Source organism: Ursus arctos, unplaced genomic scaffold (genome assembly GCF_023065955.2).
Source record: "Ursus arctos isolate Adak ecotype North America unplaced genomic scaffold, UrsArc2.0 scaffold_2, whole genome shotgun sequence".
Lineage (NCBI taxonomy): Eukaryota > Metazoa > Chordata > Mammalia > Carnivora > Ursidae > Ursus > Ursus arctos.
This window is the reverse complement of record NW_026622874.1, coordinates 66,319,302-66,338,870: the sequence shown is the minus strand read 5'-3', so window position 1 is coordinate 66,338,870 and position 19,569 is coordinate 66,319,302. Positions and strand designations below refer to the sequence as shown.

The 19,569-nt window shown below is 60.5% G+C and overlaps 2 protein-coding genes across 2 annotated transcripts; one reads left to right on the top strand and one right to left on the bottom strand.

Annotated features, from left to right (window-relative positions):
• The first annotated feature begins 76 nt into the window (after window positions 1-76).
• LOC113245177 (mesothelin-like protein) lies at window positions 77-7,722 on the top strand. The gene is made up of 16 exons (XM_026485061.4): window positions 77-82; window positions 927-1,011; window positions 1,180-1,300; window positions 2,177-2,297; window positions 3,156-3,241; window positions 3,402-3,528; window positions 3,608-3,798; window positions 4,163-4,253; window positions 4,493-4,634; window positions 4,966-5,153; window positions 5,227-5,382; window positions 5,462-5,589; window positions 6,099-6,229; window positions 6,307-6,401; window positions 6,662-6,917; window positions 7,292-7,722. Exons 1-16 carry the CDS (start codon window positions 77-79, stop codon window positions 7,537-7,539), a joined length of 2,172 nt encoding a protein of 723 aa, XP_026340846.1. The 3' UTR covers window positions 7,540-7,722.
• A 330-nt stretch (window positions 7,723-8,052) lies between these two features.
• On the bottom strand, window positions 8,053-14,861 carry MSLN (mesothelin). Its single transcript, XM_026485509.3, has 11 exons — window positions 14,796-14,861; window positions 11,088-11,175; window positions 10,499-10,542; window positions 10,295-10,394; window positions 9,843-10,021; window positions 9,598-9,753; window positions 9,354-9,496; window positions 9,134-9,261; window positions 8,744-8,838; window positions 8,307-8,493; window positions 8,053-8,234 (listed from the first exon to the last, which is right to left on the bottom strand). Exons 2-11 carry the CDS (start codon window positions 11,170-11,172, stop codon window positions 8,146-8,148), a joined length of 1,206 nt encoding a protein of 401 aa, XP_026341294.1. The 5' UTR covers window positions 11,173-11,175; window positions 14,796-14,861; the 3' UTR covers window positions 8,053-8,145.
• Between the last annotated feature and the right edge of the window lie 4,708 nt (window positions 14,862-19,569).

The following is a 19,569-nucleotide window of genomic DNA, read 5'->3' as shown; positions in this document are numbered from 1 at the left end:
TCCCTCCCCGACACAACTGCCCGGCAGGCATCACTGCAGGAGTGGGTGGCCGGGCAGGCAGGGTGTTGGGTGAGCCATGGAGGTGAGCGGGAACCCAAGAGCCCCGACCGCGCACCACCGCGGTGCCCCAGTGCTCAGCTGCAGGGGCTGACACACTCGGTGGGCTGGGTCACCGGCGTCTGCGGCACCTGGCACCTGGCCTACACCCCCCCCACCCCCCGCATCAGACGGCCACCGCGGGGCCCGGGAGCAGCCTCCCTCCACAGCACATGGTCCCTGTGCTCAGGTGAGAAGTGGGGGCTGGGGCACAGGGCAGTCTCGGTGTGGCCCTGGCTGGGTAGCCGAGCTCTTCCGAGCTTCCACGCTGTCCCCTGCCTAGGACAGCAACCACCCTGGGCCACGCGGAGTCTAGAGGCCCACGCGCACACCGACACCTTCACCTCACAGCTGAGCCTCCATCTGGACACTCGGCAGGGCAGCCTGCCGGTCTGCGGTGTGGGCCGTGGCCGGAGGCAGGGTCTGGCTGGGCGTCTGAGGCCCTGAGAGGGGAAGAGGGTTTTCTAGGCTGCCCAGGCATGGGGACAGGTTGGAGAGCCCCCGCGACTGCCCGCAGGGGCTTACTGGGACCACCGCCCTCCCCTGTCCCTGTCAAGAGATCTGTTTATTGCAGATACCGAGCCCCAGGAGTCCTGACCTGTGATAAGAAAGGACCCGGGGTTTGGCCCGGCCCCTCCTCTTGCCACTCCCTTTGGTTCCAAAGAGGCATTGTTTGCGGGGTTTGTGCCCCTCCCCAAAGGCACAGAGGCACAGCGGCAGGGTAGCCACCCTATAGGACCCCAGACAGCACTTCCCCCTCTGTGCCCTGTGCTGAAGAGGACAGGGGAAGGTGATGGGGTGGGCCTCATCGCCTCCTGTCTCCCCTCTAGCTTGTCCAGGACCCACCGCCCGTGACCCCACACCTCTCTGCCAGGAGGAGCGGTGCACACCAGACAGCCATGGGCCCCAGAGCAGGTGAGACAGCCCTCACAAAGGGGCACCTGGGATCCTCCAGGGGGTGGTGGCTCCCCTGAGGTGGCAGGACCATCTGTGACCCTAGGCCTACCCTTGAGGGATGCCCCCAGCAGGCAGCGCCCGGCTGTGCTGGGGGCCGGCAGCCGCTCACTGCCCGTTCTGTTCCAGGTGCCCAGGTGAACCCAGGCCTCGCCCTCCTCGTGTGGCTCACTGCCCACTGCTCTTGTCCCCAGGCCCAGGGCTTCTCCCAGGGAGGGCTGGATGCCAGCAGGGCTGACCTGTGGGCCAGGTGAGTGCCAGGTCATGTTCCTGCAGCTGACCCTCTGGCAGGCAGGGGTGGGGGGTGCCCAGGTTCTGCCCCCAATGGCCCAGGCATAGCGGAAGCCTGCGTCCATCGCTCACCAATCTTGCCCCGAGCATCCAGTGTCCTGCATCAGACTCATAACCCACCTGGCCAGGAGTGGGTCCCCCAGGCCATCGCAGCTGGCTGGGGCCCCCGGACCCCTCACAGCTTGCACTGCTCTCCTTGCCTGGTGGGTGATTACTTCTCGTCCTGAGTCTTCTTGGGTTTCTTCCTCTGCCCCCAAGACTTGGCTGCTCTCTCAGTTCCCGGAGATGCCATCGTTCCCAAGCACTCTTCCGAGGTCTCACACATGGGCTCAGCCATCCTTCCCTTCCCTGGAGGGTTAGAGATCACTGACGAGCCATCGATCAGTTGATTGATCAGTGTACTGATTAGGCAGGGTTAGAGGCCCGGGCGGAAGTCCCATGAGACGCCCTCGGCACACACAGACTTTATTAGCCAGATGCATGCCGTGAGGAGCACTCAGCCGGCACCAGGCCGGCTGTGGTGATGCGGCTGGTGCCTGGGGCACATGTCCTCCACACCCTCAGCCGTCGCTGGGATGGTGGAGCCTACCCGAACTCAGAGCATGCTGGGACCAGGCCTTGGGAGGAGGCACAGACCCAGAGTCCAGGCCAGGGCCACCTCCCAGCCCTGCTCACAGCTTGGAGCCTGGCGCCCACTGTGCACCCACAGGAGCGAGGGCTGAGCGAAGCCGTGGTCTCGCGTGTGCCAAGGCCACACCTCCTGTATCCCACGCCCTCGGTGCCGGGGGTGCTGACCTCGATGCCGCCGCTCACTGCCCGTCTCCTATCTGCCCAGTGCCAACACCTCCCTCCTGCACAGCTTCTGGTGCCAGCCGGCCAGCCAGCTGCCCCGGGACCAGCTCTCCGCTCTCATCCGGGGGATGGCCACCCAGCAGGTCCTCCTCAGAGCCTGGCAGGTAAACGGCTGTGGCTGGCGGGAGCAGGCCAGGGTGCTGAGAGCAGGGGGCAGACGTCCCGGAGACAAGTGGGGAGGAAGGGCTTCCCCAGCAAAAGGCACGGGTCAGGAGGGGACGCAGGGAGCTGGGATGGCCAGTCTCGCAAGCACGTGAGACGCGTCTGCTGGGTAGACCCCGACGTGGCAGGAGGTCTGGCTGCCTAAGGTTGAATTTTCCCTCCCTTGGGTGACTCTCTGGTGCTGCCCATTTAGGACCATTTCCAGGACTTAGCCACTTACCCACAGACCCCGACTTCCGTTCCTGGCTCGGGTGAGGGCTTGTCCAGCAGGCCTGTCCTGGCCACTCCCTGCCTCCATTGGCACATGGTGCCCACATTGGGACGGGTCCTCTGGGCCCCATGTGGCTCTCCAGCCTGCTGGCCTCTCCCCTGCCATCTGAGCCCACCTCAACCTACAGTTGACCCAAGCATTGCCTACCCCTGAGTTTAAAGACACAGAGAGAAGGAGAGCTACTATTCTGTCTCATTATAAAATTAGCATGAAATTAGCAATAAATCTGAAAGCACCCCAGAGTAAGTCAAGCAAGACAAAAAGTCTAGGCAGGAGGTGGCATTGGGATGAACGACGGAGCCACTGTAGTGCCGTGGGGCCCAGGGGTGGGGGCAGAAGGCCTGAAGGCCTAGGTGGGGGGGCTCGCAGGCTGGCCCTGACGCATCCTGAGACAGGGAGACGACAGAGCATCCAGGTGACCGGGCAGGTGGGGAGGGCCCCATGCCGAGGGCGAGGGTAAGGCGGCAGAAAGACAGGGGCTGGGAGCCCCAGGCTGGGCAAGCCCACGACATGCCCCTGCCCTGCCCAGCTCAGCTGCCTGGCCAACCTGGCCACTCTGCACGGCCTCCAGGACGACTTTGAGCTCCACCCCCCTGACCTGCTGCTCTTCTACAAGTGAGTGCCCCACCCCCACCCCCAGCGTCCGGGCACAGTAGGCTGAGCACGCCTCCTTTGGAGTCCCAGGGACCCCAGCTCCCCAGGGACATCTGGAACACCCCAGAGGAGAACCTCGGGCGGCCCCCGCCCTCCCAACAGCCCCCAAACCTGCCCGCAGCCTGACGCAGGTAAGGGAAGCCAACTGCCGGGCCTTCACCCGCCGCGCTGCCCAGGGGGACACGGAGCTGCTAGCCAACCTGCCAGACCAGAGGGTCGCCCTGCAGCACGTGGCCTTGGCCTGCCTGGTAGGCACGACGGAAGGGCCAGGACAGGGTGGGTGGACAGGCAGTGGGGCGGGGCTCATGCTGACCCGCTGTGCGGCAGGGAGCGCCCCGCCTGCGGCTGAGTGCCTCTGACCTGCTGCTCCTTGGGGTCCTGGTGTGTGACATGGATGCGTCCCGCATCGAGACCGCAGACCCCCGTGTGCTGGAGAACTTGCAGCGCTGCCGCCGTCTGACCGCCACGCAGCAAGCCGCCCTCAACACGCTGCTGGCCAGCAGCAAGACCGTGCTGGGGTAGGCAGGGCCCGGAGCCCTCCGCCCAAGCCTCCCCTCCTTGAGAGGAGGTGGGAGGCCACCTGGACTTTGGACCCAGGAGACCCCTAATGTCTGCTGTCTTGCTGACCTTTGACGTCTCCCCCCAGCTCACAGCTGCTCTGACCCCGCAGCCTACGGTGCACAGGCTCGGGGTGCTACCGCCACCCTCTAGACCCCCCGGTTCCCCTGCCCCCACACCTGAGGTGGGAGGGTCTCTGCTGAGCGGGAGGTGTCCCCAGCAGGGCAGGCCCTGGAAACTGGGTGCTCAGGGAGGGGAAGGCAGCCTCCGGGGGCTGGGGCTCTGCTCCTGACCCTAACACGGTGCTCCCTCACCACACGCCAGGCCTCCCAGCTCCTGGAACCTAGAGGGGCTGCGGGCCCTGGGAGCCCTGGCCACCTACATCAGCTCCAGCCTGTGGATGCAGGTGCCTGAGGTAGGACACTCTGCAGTGGGGGGCTGTCAGGCTGGCTGTGGACAAGGACGGGGGGATCCAGCCGACCTTCCACCAGCCTGTCCAGGCCTGGGGGTGGGCCATACGGCCTCTCCAATGCCTGACCAGCGTCCCCAGTCACTCCCTGCCCCAGAGTTTCTGTCTGTGGGACGGGAGGAGGAACCAGGTGGCCCCTGGCAGCCCCTCCCCCGGGTGTGGAGTCTCCACGCCTGCCTGGCCAGGCTGTGGGCCTGGCCTTCTTCAGCAGCACGGTGGCCACGTACCGAGCTGGGCGGCTCAGCCAGCGCGATGCCAGGCGCTTCGTCACTGGCTTTCTCAAGGCCAAGGCTGCATCAGTGCCCTCTCGGCCCAAGCGGGGCACAGGTCAGTATGGCCACTGTGGCCTGGGAATGCTGTTCCTCCCCTGCCCTGGGCGCCTAACCCTAGGGGGGGAGCACCCAAAACACAGTCCCACCTGCTGCTGGACCTCCTGGGTACGGCCCGGGGGTCCACATCCAGCCTGGGATGGGGGTGGGGGGTCAGAATCCAGTGGACCTGACCTGCGGGTCAAGGTCAGAGTTGACTCTATCTGGTCTGAGTGACGTTCTCAGGTCAAGCTCAGGAGGGAGTCACGGGTGGGTCAAGGTTAAGAGTGAGGTGGGGCCCAAAGTCAGCAAAGGTCAGCTCAAGACCTCCGACCCCCTGCCAAACGCAGGGAGACCCTGCACCCGTGGGGACATCACGGCGGCCACGCTCCGCGACGACCTCTTCCTGGTGCGCTATGACTGCGTGCAGCTCGAGTCCTGCCTGGGCGGCCGCGTCCTCAAAGCCCACCTGGACCCCCTCCTGCAGCACCCACTGCCAGCCGAGTGCCAGCGCGTCGTCAAGGCCAAGCTGGCTCGGGTGCGCCGCGGACCAGCTGTGGGGGGCGGTGGGCAGGTGCCCAGCCGCGGGCCTGACCCTCCTGCCCGCCCAGGTCTACCCACGGGGCGTCCCCGAGGAGCAGCTGCGGCTCATCACCTCGCTGGTCTACCTCTACTCCCGCTCGGAGATCGGCCAGTGGAACATCACGTCCAGGGACACGGTTGTGGCCCTGCTGGCCTCGGACGTGGCCCTGGAGAACCAGACCGAGGTGAGGGCAGCACGGGCGGGGGTCGGGCGGGCGGGGGGTGCGCCACCCCTGGCCCGGCTGACCCGGGCCCTGCGTCCAGGCTGTCCTACAGAAGTACCTGGACCACAACGGCACCATCACCAGCACCCTGCTCATGGCCATCGGGGGCTCCCGCCTTTGCTGGATGAGCGCCAGGCAGATCCAGGCCATCAGGCCCGCGGAGTTCCGGTGAGCCAGCCCAGGGACGCAGCCGCCTGCCGCTCAGCCAAGGAGGGAGGGGCTGGGCCTGAGGTGTGGTGGGCTCCTGCGGCGGCACAACCAGGTGCCACACACCGAGTGGTTTAGAACAGGAGAAACTTCTCCCATGGTCTGGAGACCACAAGTCTGAAATCAAGGGGTCCTAGGGCCGGCTCCCTCCGAAGCCTGCAGGGGGGGCTGCATCCTGCGTGGGGTGCTGCCGGAACCCCTTGGCCTCCCCACTGGTGGACGCATGCCCCAGCCTCTGCCTCCGTGGCACCGTGGGCAGAGTCCCTTCGGCTCAGCAGTCCTTAGACTCGGCCACGCCAATAGGAGAGGCTCTACTTCCAAACGAGATCTTGTTCCGAGGTTTTGGGCAGGCGTGAGTTTTGGGGGGACACTATTCGGCGCGGTACAGAGGGCAAGAGGAACGCTGCAGCGGGGAGAGGCCGGGAGCAGGAGGAGCTCCCAGCCCGCCCACCAGCCTCGCCCTCCCCCAGGCGGGCCGGGGCCCTGGACATCTCCTCCTGCCCTCAGAGCCGGAAGGACGCGCTCTACACCAAGGCCCGTGAGGCCTTTGGCAGCACCAGGAACACAGCTAACTACTATCGCTTCATGCGTCCCTACCTCGGTGAGACCCTGCCCTGTGTGCAGGCCCCCAGCCCCAGAAGCCCCCACCCCTGTCCTCTCACCAATGCCCGCCCCCAGGAGGTGCCCCCGTGGAGGAGCTGCGACACCTGGTCCAGGCTAACGTCTCCATGGATATCGACACCTTCACCAACCTGAACCCCCGAGTGCTGCAGGTGGGCCCCCGGGGCAGCCTGTCTGGGGCATGGGGCAGGGCTGCCAAACCAGGGGAGGCCTCTGTCACAGTCTGCAGGCCCCATGCACCCCAAAGTCAGAGGCATGCAGACAGCGTGAACCCCAGGTCGCTTCTGCCAGGCCTCATCCCCGTGCTCATTCCTCGGTTAAGTATTGCCATGCCGGGTCTGCCTTTGGCCCCAAAGCCGGCCGCTGCAGGACCCTCTGGACCTGCCCCCACGGCCCTGTCCCTCCCTCGCAGAGCCTGAGTGTCGGCAACGTGACGACCCTGCTGGGCCAGAACGTTGGGGACCTGCAGAAGGCACGCAGCCACCCGACCATCAGCTCCTGGCTCCGCAGCTTGAACACGTCGGCCCTCGGAGAGCTGGGCCTGGACACGGACCCTGCCGGCCCCACCGGCCCAGCCCGCTCCACCACTGAGACTCCCAACACCACTCCCTGGGCGCCCCATCTAGCCCCCACCGCGCGCCAGCCCGGGAACAGCGCCCCCACCTCGGGTATGCCCCAGACCCGCCCCCCCTTCTAGCGGGTCTTCGCTGTCTCTGCCTGGCCCTGTCTGCCCCTCATCCTGCACCCAACCTCGTGCTCTGCGGGCCGACTCTTTCCCTTTGCCTCCTTGGGTGCCATCTGGGAGACGCTGGCTTCACTCTTCCCCGGCCGCTGAGTTACTGAAGGACAAACCCGCTTTTCGGAGCACCAGAAAGCGGGGGTGGGAGAAACTCGAAGATCCCTGTCAGGGGCCAGAAGAGCAGCCTCCGTGGTGGTCCCCACCAGCCTTCCCCACCCACAGGAGCACAGAGTGAGGGGCTGCCCAGGCCTGGGAGCCTCCCAGCTGGGGCTGATAGGTGCTTCATCCACGTTCCACCCACAGGCAGTCCACCAGCCCACCTGGGGTTCCTGCCGCTCGCTGTGGCCCTGCCCTCCAGCCTCCTGTGGTTGCTGTATTGGGGCACACCAGGGCCCAGCCAGGACTGCTCCTGGGGCACCGGCACGAAGGCCTCCAAAGACGGCGCAGGCCCAGCACCACACGCAGGGAAGCTGGGGCTGGTAGGTGGAGCTGGACACCTGCCCAGGTACAGGCTCCAGGCCCAGAGGACCCAGCCATGTCCCACGTCCTAGGGGCCTGCGAGGCTGGTCCCCACTCACACCCAGCTCCCAGGACATGGAGCTGGAATGAGGACCTGGGCCCACCCCATGGCCAGCCCCAAACAGTCGACAGAGACGCTGCCACAGACCCCTGGCCTCCCTCAGGATGAAGACCTGGTACTGGGGAGGGGACCTTACTGATTGAGTTGAATAAAAGACAAGGTGATCTTCCTGCCTGCATCTCTTTGCTCTGAGGCCAAGAGGGGCAGAGGCCCTCTTAGCGGGGAACAGGACTCTGTCTGCCATCTCCTGGGCCCTGTCCCCAGAAGCCACCCTGAGTGTTGTCCTGGCCCTCGGAGGGAAGGCCCTGGGAATGAGGACAGTGGCAGGAGGACCCTGAGGGCCACCCCCCTTCCCCGCTCCCTGTCTCCAAGTGCAGATAGGAGGGACTCCAACTCAGGAACCACGTCTACCTGTCACGGGGTCAGCCCCCCCCCCCCCGCCACCCCGCCACGTCGTCAGAGCTCCACAGGGTGTCTCTGCCGGGAAGGACAGGGGCCTTTTATTGAACTCCAGTCCCCTTGGGGTGGGCCAGGCAGGGCCCCGCGGCAGGGGAGGCCCGCAACCAGAGCAGTGGGCTCACTTCAGGGTCAAAGCCAGGAGCAGAGTGGGGGTCGCAGTGAGCACTGGTCCGGGTCCCAGGAGGCGGGCAGCCCCTGAGAGGGCCTCTGCAGAGACAGTGACTCAGGCGCCCGGCGTGGCTCTGCCCCGACCCCACCCAGCGTGCCGCCCCAGCCCACCTCGGAAGCTGAGGTCCATGACCAGGTAGCCATTGGGGATACCACCGTGGAGCCCCAGGCCCAGACTGTCCAGGTCATCCTGCCGCTGCCGTAAGATCCACTCCCGCACGGGGCTGTTCTCCTCCTCCGCCTTCAGGCCCACCAGGTTTGGACCCAGAAGGTTTTGCACCTCGGCAATGGTCAGCGGCTGCCAGAGTCCCCAGGGGGCCGTCAGGGTCGCCTTGCCTCTCCCCCAGAAGGTTGCCGGGGTCTGCTGTGTCCAGACCTCCCGGTGCTTCCCAGGCCCGAACACCCTGCCTAGGGCCCTCCAGAGTTCGGAACTGACCCTTGCGCAGCGCTCCTGCAGCCCCTCCCCGGCCCCGCCCCCCGGCCCCCGGCCCCGCCCCCCGCTCCCCGGCCCCGCCCCCGCCCCAGCTCGGCCCCGCCCCCAGCCCTACCAGCACGGCTTCCGTCTGCAGAGTTTTGAATGTAGCCATGTCCATGTTCACCCTCTGACGACTGAGAGCCCGCAGGTCCTCCGTGGGGGCCCCACCTGCTCGCGGGGAGAGGAGCCCGAAGCGAGAGACCTCACGGCAGCCCCCAGTCTTACCCTCTGACCCTAAGGAATTCCTGGGCCCCAGGTTCCCCTGGGTGGGTGGAGAGGCTGGAGGGGGACCGGGAGAGCGCCCGAGGGGTCTCGACCTACACACACGTGTAAGGGCAGGGGGCACCGTGACACTGGACACCCCAACAGCAGCAGCCTCATGAGGCAAGAACCGAGCAGCACCCATGTGGGAAGCCTGAGCCATCACACCAACCCCCCCCCCCCAGGGTTCTCCCCGGCTCACCCAGGTAGGGCTTGATCTTCGCAAAGTATTCAGACCCGCTCACGTTCTGGAAGGCAGCGTGGGCTCTGGGATAGAGGACGTGCATCTGCGGTGGGCGGCATGCCTCCAGGTGCTGGGGCCTGGCTGCCCTGGAGAGGCACATGGCGCCGGGCAGTGAGCTCAGAGCACAGCATGCCCGCCATGGCCAGCACGGGACTCACCGTGGGCCCCTGGGACTCACCAAAGGACACTGGGCTGCACTGAGCCCAGCTGCTCAGGACTGAGGAAACACAGGTATGTGGGGCTAAAGGTGGCCAGCGTGTCCAGGGTGGCCTTGTCCAGCTGACCCCCTCCTGCCTCATAGCGGGCAATCAGGGCAGCCACCTGTGGAAGGAGGCCACTGAGGTGTCTTGGGGCCAAGGGAAAGGTATCCCCTGGGGCCCGCACAACCTCACCCCATCTGCTCCCTCGGGGGAGGCCGTCACCTGACCATCCCTTTTCTGCCCTTTGCTGACTTGAAGAAGAGCTTTCACAGTTTCCAGGGATGTCACGTTCCACTTGTGGATGTCCGCGGGGGTGAGCTCGAGGAAGAAGTACCCCAGATGCTGGATCAGGGATTCAGGGTACCCCTGTGGGTAGAACTGCCCAGGGAGGTGACTGTGAGGGCCGCGGCCGTGCTCTGGGAGCCTGGGGTGGCACAGCGGGCAGGCGTGAGCCCCTCACCAACTACCTCGTCCAGTTTGTGCTTAAAAACACCCAGCTGCTGGTAGGTGAAGGGCAGCATGTTTACGAGGTCCATCTGAGCCGCCAGCAGGGCCCCATCCACACAGGCCTCGAGCTCCCACTCCTCATAGAGGACAAGGTTTTCGTCCACCGCATGGGCCTTCCGCTCCGGCGGGCAGACCTTCTCTGCAGGAGCAGGCAAGGGGTTGGGGGCTGGACTTCTCTTGTCAGCCCCCTCCTCCCAAACCTTGCTGAGACCGTGGGGAATGCATGACCCCCTCCAGGCCTCAGTTTACACATCAGCAGAATGGGGTGATTCTGTCTACTCTCCGAGGTTGACACAGCTGAGCAAGCCATGCAGCCAGGAAGGGCCACAGATGCGTGGGCAGGTGCGACCCCACAATGCTGTCCCTATCCCTAGGTCTCCTTATAGCCAACGGGGCAGGGTGTCCTGCTTACTCTCCGTGTCCCGCCGGTCCCTCGAGAGGAAAATCGTCAGCTCAGGTCGCTGCCGGGACAGGTCCCGGGAGGTGCCTTGCAGCCATGGGGTCATGGCACCCTGAGGACAGAGCAGGGCTGTGGCTGAGCCGCGCGTGGCCCAGTGTCCGAGGACTCCCACCCAGGGGCCAGACATCTTCTTCTCTTTCCCCAGAGGGACCTTACCAGTCTCGAGTCTGCAGCCTGGGCCCTGGAAGGTAACAGCCACCCTGCAGGGAGGGGGCGCAAGGCTTGAGGAGATAGCCAGGGACTCCTGGGTGTGCCTGCCAGGCCCCCACCCTGGGTAGGAAGGTGTCAACACTGGCCCCCCCCAGCCTTGGCACCCCATGATGTCACAGCCTACCCCACATCCTCCTCCCACATCCTCCCCCACCCCAGGGAGCCCAGGCCCCCCACATCCTCCTCCTACAGCCTTGCTGCTCAGGGCAATCAGATACCCATTCCATGGACACTGTCCCTCTGGCTTGAGCCCCCCTCACTGCCATGGCTCAGCTTCCAATGCTGCGGAGTATAGAGGGACACAGACACCTCTGGGAGCAGAGACATGCCTCACAGCCCACCCAGGACTCAGGGCACCTATTCAGGACTTGGGCCACCTGCCCAGACCTTGGAACAACTGCCTGACCTCAGGGCACCTGCCAGGAATGGGAGCACTGCCCACTGCCAGGGAGGAGGGGTGGGGCAGGACCGTCAGCTGTCCTCTGATGGTCTTTGGCACCCCAACACTTTATAGCAGCCCACCCCTATTACTCACCGAGGCTGAGAAATAGGAGCAGGAAGCTGCCATGGGCGGAGGTCCCACAGGACTCCAGGGAAGGCTGAGCAGTCTGCAAGGCCATTATCTGTGGAGAGGAGCGACTCTGATATCCTCACGGTTTGTGCAGGACCCCCCTGCTCCCCCGCCCCCCCTTGTCCTGGGCCAGTGCAGGGCCTTATGGGTCGGAGTGTCAGAGCCCCTGATGGAACCTTCTCAGGCCCCTGCGGGTAGTGTCCGTGTGGCCTCCAGCCCGCTCTCAGGACCAACCAGTCTACCTGGCCCGCCCTGCCCCCTCCGGGAAGCTGGCCCCTCCTGCCAGGGTGTTGAGTCTGAGTCAGCCTGGCCCCCAGCTGTGAGAGCCCGGGAGGGCAGCTGGTGGCTGGTGTCCGTCCGCTCTGCCCATAGGGCAGGGCAGGGCAGGGTGAGGCTGGAGATTTTAGTTCAAGAAGGCAGGGCCACCTCTGGCTCAGGCTGGCCTCAGTTTCCCCATTCACACCAGGGCTGGGCATAGGGCTGAGTGACCCCCCCCCCCAACTACCTGGGGTATGGCCATTCTCTTCTCCCCATCCTAACCCACCCATGGCCCAGGTGGACAAGGCTGGTGGGGCCCACCTGCATTCCTGGATTCCCTACTGACGACCCTCCCCAAACAGAGGCCTCGGTGGGTGCGACACCCCTTTCTACCTGCCTGTCCTCTGAGTGGGGCAGTGGGTGGAAAGGCCTTCCGGGAAGTCCCCCCACTGTGCGTTTCTACAGTGGAGTTTAGGAGGCCTTGTCGGCCAGTGTGGGGTGGGGAAGTGGGCGGGGAGCTGCTCTCTAGGGAGTACTGTCCCGGGGGAGGGCGGGGCGGGGCGGGGGGTGTCTGCAGGAGACCCAACCACCTCTACACTCACCCCTCCCAGGGAGGCCCAGAAAGGGAGGCTACCCCTCCCTACCTACCCGGGCTGGGTAGAGCGGAGACATCCCCTCCCTGCAAGCCTCCGCCCAAGCCTGTGTCAGCCCCACCCAGGCTGAGAAATGGGGGGAGAGAATGGGGGAGGCACATTCAGCAACCCCTTTCAGCTGGGCAAAGAGCCCAGGCCTCAGGGAGTGTCCTGGGGAGTGGCCCCAGGGGAGCCCTTTCCCCTCCCCCACCAGGCTCCAGAGACGGTGGGAGAAAACCAGACCCCCAGACCAGAGAAGGGGCAGTGGGATGAGGCCTCCAGCCCTTGGATGGAGGAGGCCAGGCAAGAGCCAAGCCCCCCTGTGCGGTCCCCCTCAGCCTCCCCCAGCCCCATGTCACCAGGGAACCCCCAGCTCCTCAGGTGGGGGCATCCTGGGAGCCTCTGCAGGCTACCATGGGCCCTGGAATCTGCATCTTCGCCTCCCCAGCCCCAGGAAGGCCAGCTGGCTCCACAGAGGCCGGCTACGGCTTCCAAAGTGGCCTGCACTTGACCTGCAGTTTCGAGTCTGTTTCCGCCAGTCTGGGGCGCCCGTGTTTGTGTGTGACATGGAAACAGTGTCTCCCTGCTCACGGCCGCCATGATAAGTCCTTCTCTGTCCTGTCCTGGTTCTTAAAAGCCCAGTTTAGGTGCGCCTGGGGACCTCAGTTGGTGAAGCGTCTGCCTTCGGCTCAGGTCATGATCCTGGAGTCCTGGGATCGAGTCCCGCATCGGGCTCCCTGCTCGGCGGGGAGTCTGCTTCTCTCTCTCTCTCCCTGCCGCCCCCTCTGCTTGTGTGCTCACACTTTCTCAAATAAATAAAAAAATCTTAAAAAAAAAAAAAAGCCATTTAGGTAGGTCCCAGCAGGGGCAGCCTAGGGAAGGTGTCAGGGATGGTTCCATCTCGAACCCCGAGTCCTCCGTGACGGGCATCCGCCTGGTCACCTGTTAGTCCTCGACCCCCTGCACACTGGCCGAGTGCCTACTGCATGCTGGGCACTGCCCAGACGCGGGCATCCGCGGGAGCAGGAGAGATGCAGGCCCTGTCCAGGAGAGGCTGGCCCTGCCCCTGCTCTCTGCCCCTAGCCTGCTACCCAGCGGTGTCAGGAGTCCCAGAGCTGCGTCAGGTAGAGGTGGCTGTGTGTGTGACAGACTGACGGCCAGCTCCTTCCCGCAGCCGAGAGTCATGAGCTCCGAACGTCTGGTGGCCTCCCACCTGCAGAGTCTCCCACCCCAGCCCAGCCTTCCAATGTCCGGCCCCCAACTGATGGAAAATGAAGTCACCACGTTCCCAACCCCAGGTCCCTCTGGTGAGAGTGGGCAGGGGAGCAGATGACAGGTTTAGGGTCTTGGCCTCATGGTCATTTCGTCAGCCCCAAGCACAGACGTGCTCTGCCACCGGCCCAGGGTCACACAGCAGGGGCGGAGTCTAGAGATGACCCTGAGGGCACTGCAGTGTGAGCAGAGCAGCAGAGGCAGTGGGGGCTGTCTTCAGCACTCCCCAAAGGCAATGAGGACTTAGGGACGTGGCAACTGAGGTGGCAGGGGGCAGGGTTGCCCCCAGCCTGCTTCCTTGGGGTGGCCAGGGTCCCTCTCGGGTAGATCTCAGGACCAGCCTTGGCTAATCCCTGCTCCCTCTTAGACCTTCTTGGCTAGAGGTGCCAGAAGTGCTGATGGACATGACCTCACCCTCGCCTCCCCAGGCATGCCCAAGCAGGTGACCCAGACTCCGACCGGGCTGTTGTACCACCCCACACAGAGGAGGCCGTGGTCAACCCCGTGACGCTGGACACTGGGCTGAGTCCAAGAGACCCCTGGGGCCATCCCCTGGTGCCCCAGGCCGGTGACTGTTTCAGGGTGATCAACCAAACCTGAGCCTCCTCTGCCTCGGCTTCCACACCTTGGAAGTGAGGTGGTCAAGAGGCCAGCAGCCCCTCAGGTCTGTCAAGGGAGACAAATGAGGCCTTGCCAGGCAGCTGGGAGCGGCGCTGCTCGGACCACAGGAATGTGCGGGTGGAGGCCCTGCCCAGGAGCCACCCGCGGGGAGGGGCGCCCAGGGTGGAGAGCTGCCCCAGCCCGGCCTTTCCCTGGTGGGCATGGGTGGCAGCTCTCCCCGGGCCTGGACTGGGACATGCGTCGCAAGCTGAGGCCTTGCCTCACGGGATCTCACTCCCCTGTTTCTTATGCTGAGATGAGGCTCAGTGAAGTAAAGTGGCCGGGATGTCACAGCAGAGCAAGGCTGTGGTGTCCCAGCTGGGGCCATGGCAGGATCTCTACAGGCCACCCCACCAGTCCCGAGGCCAGCAGATTCTGGGCGGTTGCCGCCCAGCCAGGGCATGACTCCCAGGGGCATCGGCCATAGTGTGACTTCTTGGAGTGAGTTCCAGGCTCATGGCAATGTGGCACAGACATCGCTGGTGTGGGGAAGGGGTTGGGTGTGAGCCTAGGGTTCACAGGAGGCAAATCCAAACCAGAGCCCGCTCCAGCAATCACACAGCACTGCCCTCCACAGTGGGAAGCTGCCTGCCTGCCCCTGGCACTGGCTGTGGACAGGAGGGAGAAGCCACCTTCCTGCTGCCGTGGCCACTGGCCAGCGAGGACAGACGATGTGTGCCTCTGATCTGGCCAGATGTCAACGTCTGCACACTGACTGCAACTGTGGACCACAGCCTTCGTGGTACAGCCTTGAAGTCAACATCCCTGGTGGCTCCCCACTTTCCCTCCAGCCCCTCCAACAATTTTGTAAACAGAATTCCCTGTGTAGACTCTGTCTCTGCGTTCATACCTGCAAAGGCTTCTGTTTGCTCAGTCGTGGATATAGAGCTGCCTGTGTCTGATCTTTCCCAGTGGGCTGGGCTCTCCAGTGTATGCAGTCAAGCCAAACACCGACTAAAACAATTCAGCAAGGCTGCCTGGTACAAGAGATCAACTTACAGAAGTCAGTAGAGGAGTAAATGCCTTTAAAAAAGTCCCACCCACAGGTAACAACTGAAACATTCTGGACAAAATGTAAAAAACAAAAACAAAAAACACCTAATTCCCTGAAGGTTTGGGGGAATGAACAAAAGTGATTTTGCCGGGGAATCGACATTTGAGGGAGGAGATTTCCCTCTGTGTGTGTAGCTTTGCCCTGAAGACCGCCAAGAGGCGAGGCTGCAGTGGTGCCAGCCCTCAGGCTCCAGCAGACATCCCACCGGCTTTCTGGCCGAAGGAGGAAGGAGCCCGGAGAAGCAGACACCAGAGAATGAGCGGAGAACTCTGGAAGGGAGAGAGCCAGAGGAGGGGGCCCCAAACTCCGCCCAAGGCTCTTGCTGATCCCTGAGTCACGCATGTGCAGGGCCTATTGGAAACAGCTCAGCCAAAGATGAAACACAGACTGGGACTAACCTCTGCCCACCTCAGGGTTTGCAGACCTCCCAGCTCAAGCCTGAGCACATTCATTGCCACCGAACCAAAAGCATCCACAGTCTTCATAGGAATATAACAGAACGCAGTGTCTCTACAACCTTTGGTCACAGCGTGCAGGATAAAACCCAAGACTGTGTCGGCTATACTTGGCTTAAGAAAAAAATCCAAACTACTTGTCAGGGGAAGAGCCAGGAAACTGTGACCCATCCCCAGAGGAAAGGAATCCACTGAGGCCAATGCCAAGATGTGTCAGTTATTAGAATTATCACACAAGGTTTTTTCTTAAGATTTTATTTTTAAGTACTGTCCACACCCAACATGGGGCTCAAACTCACAACCCCGAGACCAAGAGTCACACAGCCTACCACCACCGACTGAGGCAGTCAGGCCCATCAGACAAGGGTTTTAACGCAGCTATTAGGACTGTACCCAGCTAGGTAGCGGAAAGTAGGCTTTCATGAATGGAGATGTAGGGAATACTCACACACACATGACCAAACAGGAAGTTTTAGAAATGAAAAACGCGCAATCTGGAATTTCGAAAGCCACAGGTTGGACTTAAATCAAGATTAATCGCTTCCAATTGAGTTAAATGGATTTTGAAGTGTGGGAATTTCCTTTGCGAGCGCACCGAGGAGCTGTGGTTTGAGCTCACAACATATCACCGGTGAGACGTGCATGGGCGTGGGGAGCCCACTTCTTGCTCCAGCTCTGCCAGCACGGCAAGGCTGTAAGTCACGTCACTTGTGGTTTACGTGATGTTAGTTGCTGAAATGATGGGAACGCGTTATAGGTTTTGCATATAATGGCTTCTTTCCCTTGTAATCTTAGGTTGAATCATTAAGAGACTGAAATCATCAAGTCCGAAGGAAAAGTTAAATTCCCAAGCAATTTGGTGTGCGATCATTTAGGGGAAGCAGGTTTGTCACAGTGAATACGCAAGCGGATGCTGGATTGTACACTTCAGGGGTGTAAGCTGTGTGCTGTGGGAATTATAGCTCAGGAAAGTTGTTCTTAAAATGTAGACCAAAGGCAAGAATATGCAATGGGAAGAGGACAGCATCTTTAACAAATGGAGTTGGGAGAACTGGACAGCCACATGTAGAAGAATGAAACTGGACCATTTTCTTACACTGCACACAAAAATAAACTCAAAATGGATGAATACCTAATTGTGAGACCTGAAACCATAAAAATCCTAGAATTGAGCACAGGCAGTAACTTATCCAACATCAGCTGTAGCGACTTCTTTCTAGATGTGTCTCCTGACGGAAAGGAAATAAAAGCAAAACTAAACTACTGGGATGACACCAAAATAAAAAGCTTCTGCACAGTGGAGGAAACAATCAACAAAACTAAAATGCAGCCTATGGAATGGGAGAAGATATTCGCAAATAGCATATCTGGTAAAGGGTTAGTATCCAAAATATATAAAGAACTTACCAAAGTCAACACCTAAAAATTGAATAATCCAACTAAAAAGTGAGCCGAAGGCATGAACAGATGCTTCTCCAAAGAAGACATGGAGATGGCCAAGAGACACCAGAAAAGATACTCAACATCACTCACCGTCAGGGAAATGGAAATCCAAACCACAGTGAGATACCACACCAGTCAGAATGGCTAAAATCAACACAAGAAACGACAGGTGTTGGCGAGGACGTGGAGAAAGGGGAGCCCTCGTGCACTGCTGGTGGGGACGCAAACTGGTGCAGCCACTCTGGACAACAGTATGGAGGCTCCTCACTAAGTCAAAAATAGAACCACCCTACCCCAAAACAGAACAATTGCACTACTGCTTACCCCAAGAATATAAGAACGCTCATTCAAAGGGACATATGTACCCTGATGTTTATCGCAGCATAATTTACAATAGCGAAATTAGGGAAGCACCCCACATGTCCACTGATAAATGAATGGATAAAGAACAGGTGGTATATATACAAGGGAGTATTACTCAGCCATAAACAACGAGATCTTACCATTTGCAACAAACGGATGGAGGAGAGGGTATTATTCTAGGCGAAATAAGTCAGAGAAAGACAGATACCATATGGTCTCACTCATATGCGGAATTTAAGAAACAAACAAACAAACAAAGGGACAAGAAGGGAGACAAACCAAGAAAGAGACTCTTGAGAGGAAACAGATGGTTACCAGAGGGGAGGTGGGTGCAGGAATGAGTGACAGGGATTAAGGGGCGCACCTGCCATGATGAGCCCTGAATAATGGAGAGAACTGTTGAATCACTATGTCGTACACCTGAAGTTATTATAACACTGTGTGTTAACTACACTGGAATTAAAACATAGATAAATAAGCAAACAAATAAATAAATAAGGCCAAGGATTTGAAGAGACATCTCACGAAAGCAGATGTGTGAATGACCAATGAACACATAGAAAGATGTCCAATGTCACCGCGCAAGGAAAGGCAGATCAAATCCACAAGACACACACCTGCCTCAGCGAGTAAATTTAAAGGGACTGACAGGGGTGCCTGGGTGGCTCAGTCGGTGAAGCGTCTGCCTTTGGCTCAGGTCATGATCACAGGGTCCTGGGATCGAGTCCCGCGTGGGGCTCCCTGCTCAGCGGGGAGTCTGCTGCTCCCTCTCCCTCTGCCCCTCCCCCCACTCGTGCTCTGTCTCTAATAAAAAAAATTAATAAGTAAAATCCTTAAGAAAAAAAATAAATAAATAAAGGCCTGACAATGCCAAGTGTTGACAGAGATATGGAACAACCGGAACTCTCACATGCTGCTGGTAGAAGTACGTTTTAATACAGTCACTTTTGTTCAGTATTTTCTTAAGAAGTTAAACATACACCTAGCTACGCAATTTAGTCATACAAGTGTTATTTTTTTTTAAGACCTATTCATTTATTCGGGAAAGAGAGAGAGAGCACACAAGCGCACGAGCAGGGGAGGGGCAGAGGGAGAGGGAGGATCCCAAGCAGACTTGCACAAGCACAGAGCCCGACCCGGGGGCTCGATCCCACAACCCCAAGACTACAACCCAAGCCAAGATCAAGTTGTCTACTCAACTGAAACACCCAGTCCCCTGTAGTCACTCCACTCTTAATTACTCCAGAGAGAGGAAAACCCATGTCCACACAGAGACTTGTACTTGAATTTTCACAGTAGCTCTAGTTACAAAGCCAAAATTGGGAAAAAGCAAACTGGGCTCTGCGTGTGGCGTGCAGTCTGCTCGTCCCTCGTTCTCTGCTCCTCCTCCTCCTCTTTTTTTTTTTTTAAAGATTTTATTTATTCATTCGACAGAGAGAGAGACAGCCAGTGAGAGAGGGAACACAAGCAGGGGGAGTGGGAGAGGAAGAAGCAGGCTCCCAGTGGAAGAGCCTGACGTGGGGCTCAATCCTGCAACACCAGGATCACGCCCTGAGCCGAAGGCAGACGCCTAACGACTGAGCCACCCAGGCGCCCCCTCCTCCTCCTCTCTTAAAAAAAATAAATAAAAATAAAAAGCAACAGCATAATGAGTGTGGACAAGGATGTGCGTTGCTGATGAGAATGTTAGAAAAGGAGGTTGGATGACCACACGACCCAGCAACGTAAGATGCACCCACAGGATTTGACAGCAGGAACTCAAGCAGATCCTTGTACACCCATGTTCACAGCGGCATTATTCACAGGAGCCAAAAGGTGGAAACAACTCAAGTGCCCATGGACAGAGGAACGGATGAACAAAAACTGTGGTCTATCTGTGCAGTGGAACGTGGGTCGGCCACGAAAGGAACGGAGCTCCACGCTACAACGTGCACGAACCTTGGAAACACGATGCTCGGTGGAAGGAGCCAGATGCAAAAGGACAAATATTCCATCTACGTGCGATGTCCAGGGGCGCCCAGGTGGCTCAGTCGGTTGAACATCTGACTCTTGATTTTGGCTCAGGTCATGATCTGTGGGTTGTGGGATCGAGCCCCATGTCAGACAATGCACTCAGCGGGGAGCCTGCTTCTCCCTCTCTCTCTGCCTCTCTCATCCGCTTGTTCTCTCAAATAAATAAAATACTAAAAAAAAAGAGAGAGAGAGAGAGAGAGAGAAAGCAAGACCCCTAGCTTGCACCACAGACAGGCTGGACACCAAATGCACTGGAGACCTGCATACGTTAGAGAAAACAGAAGCTATCTGCTGGT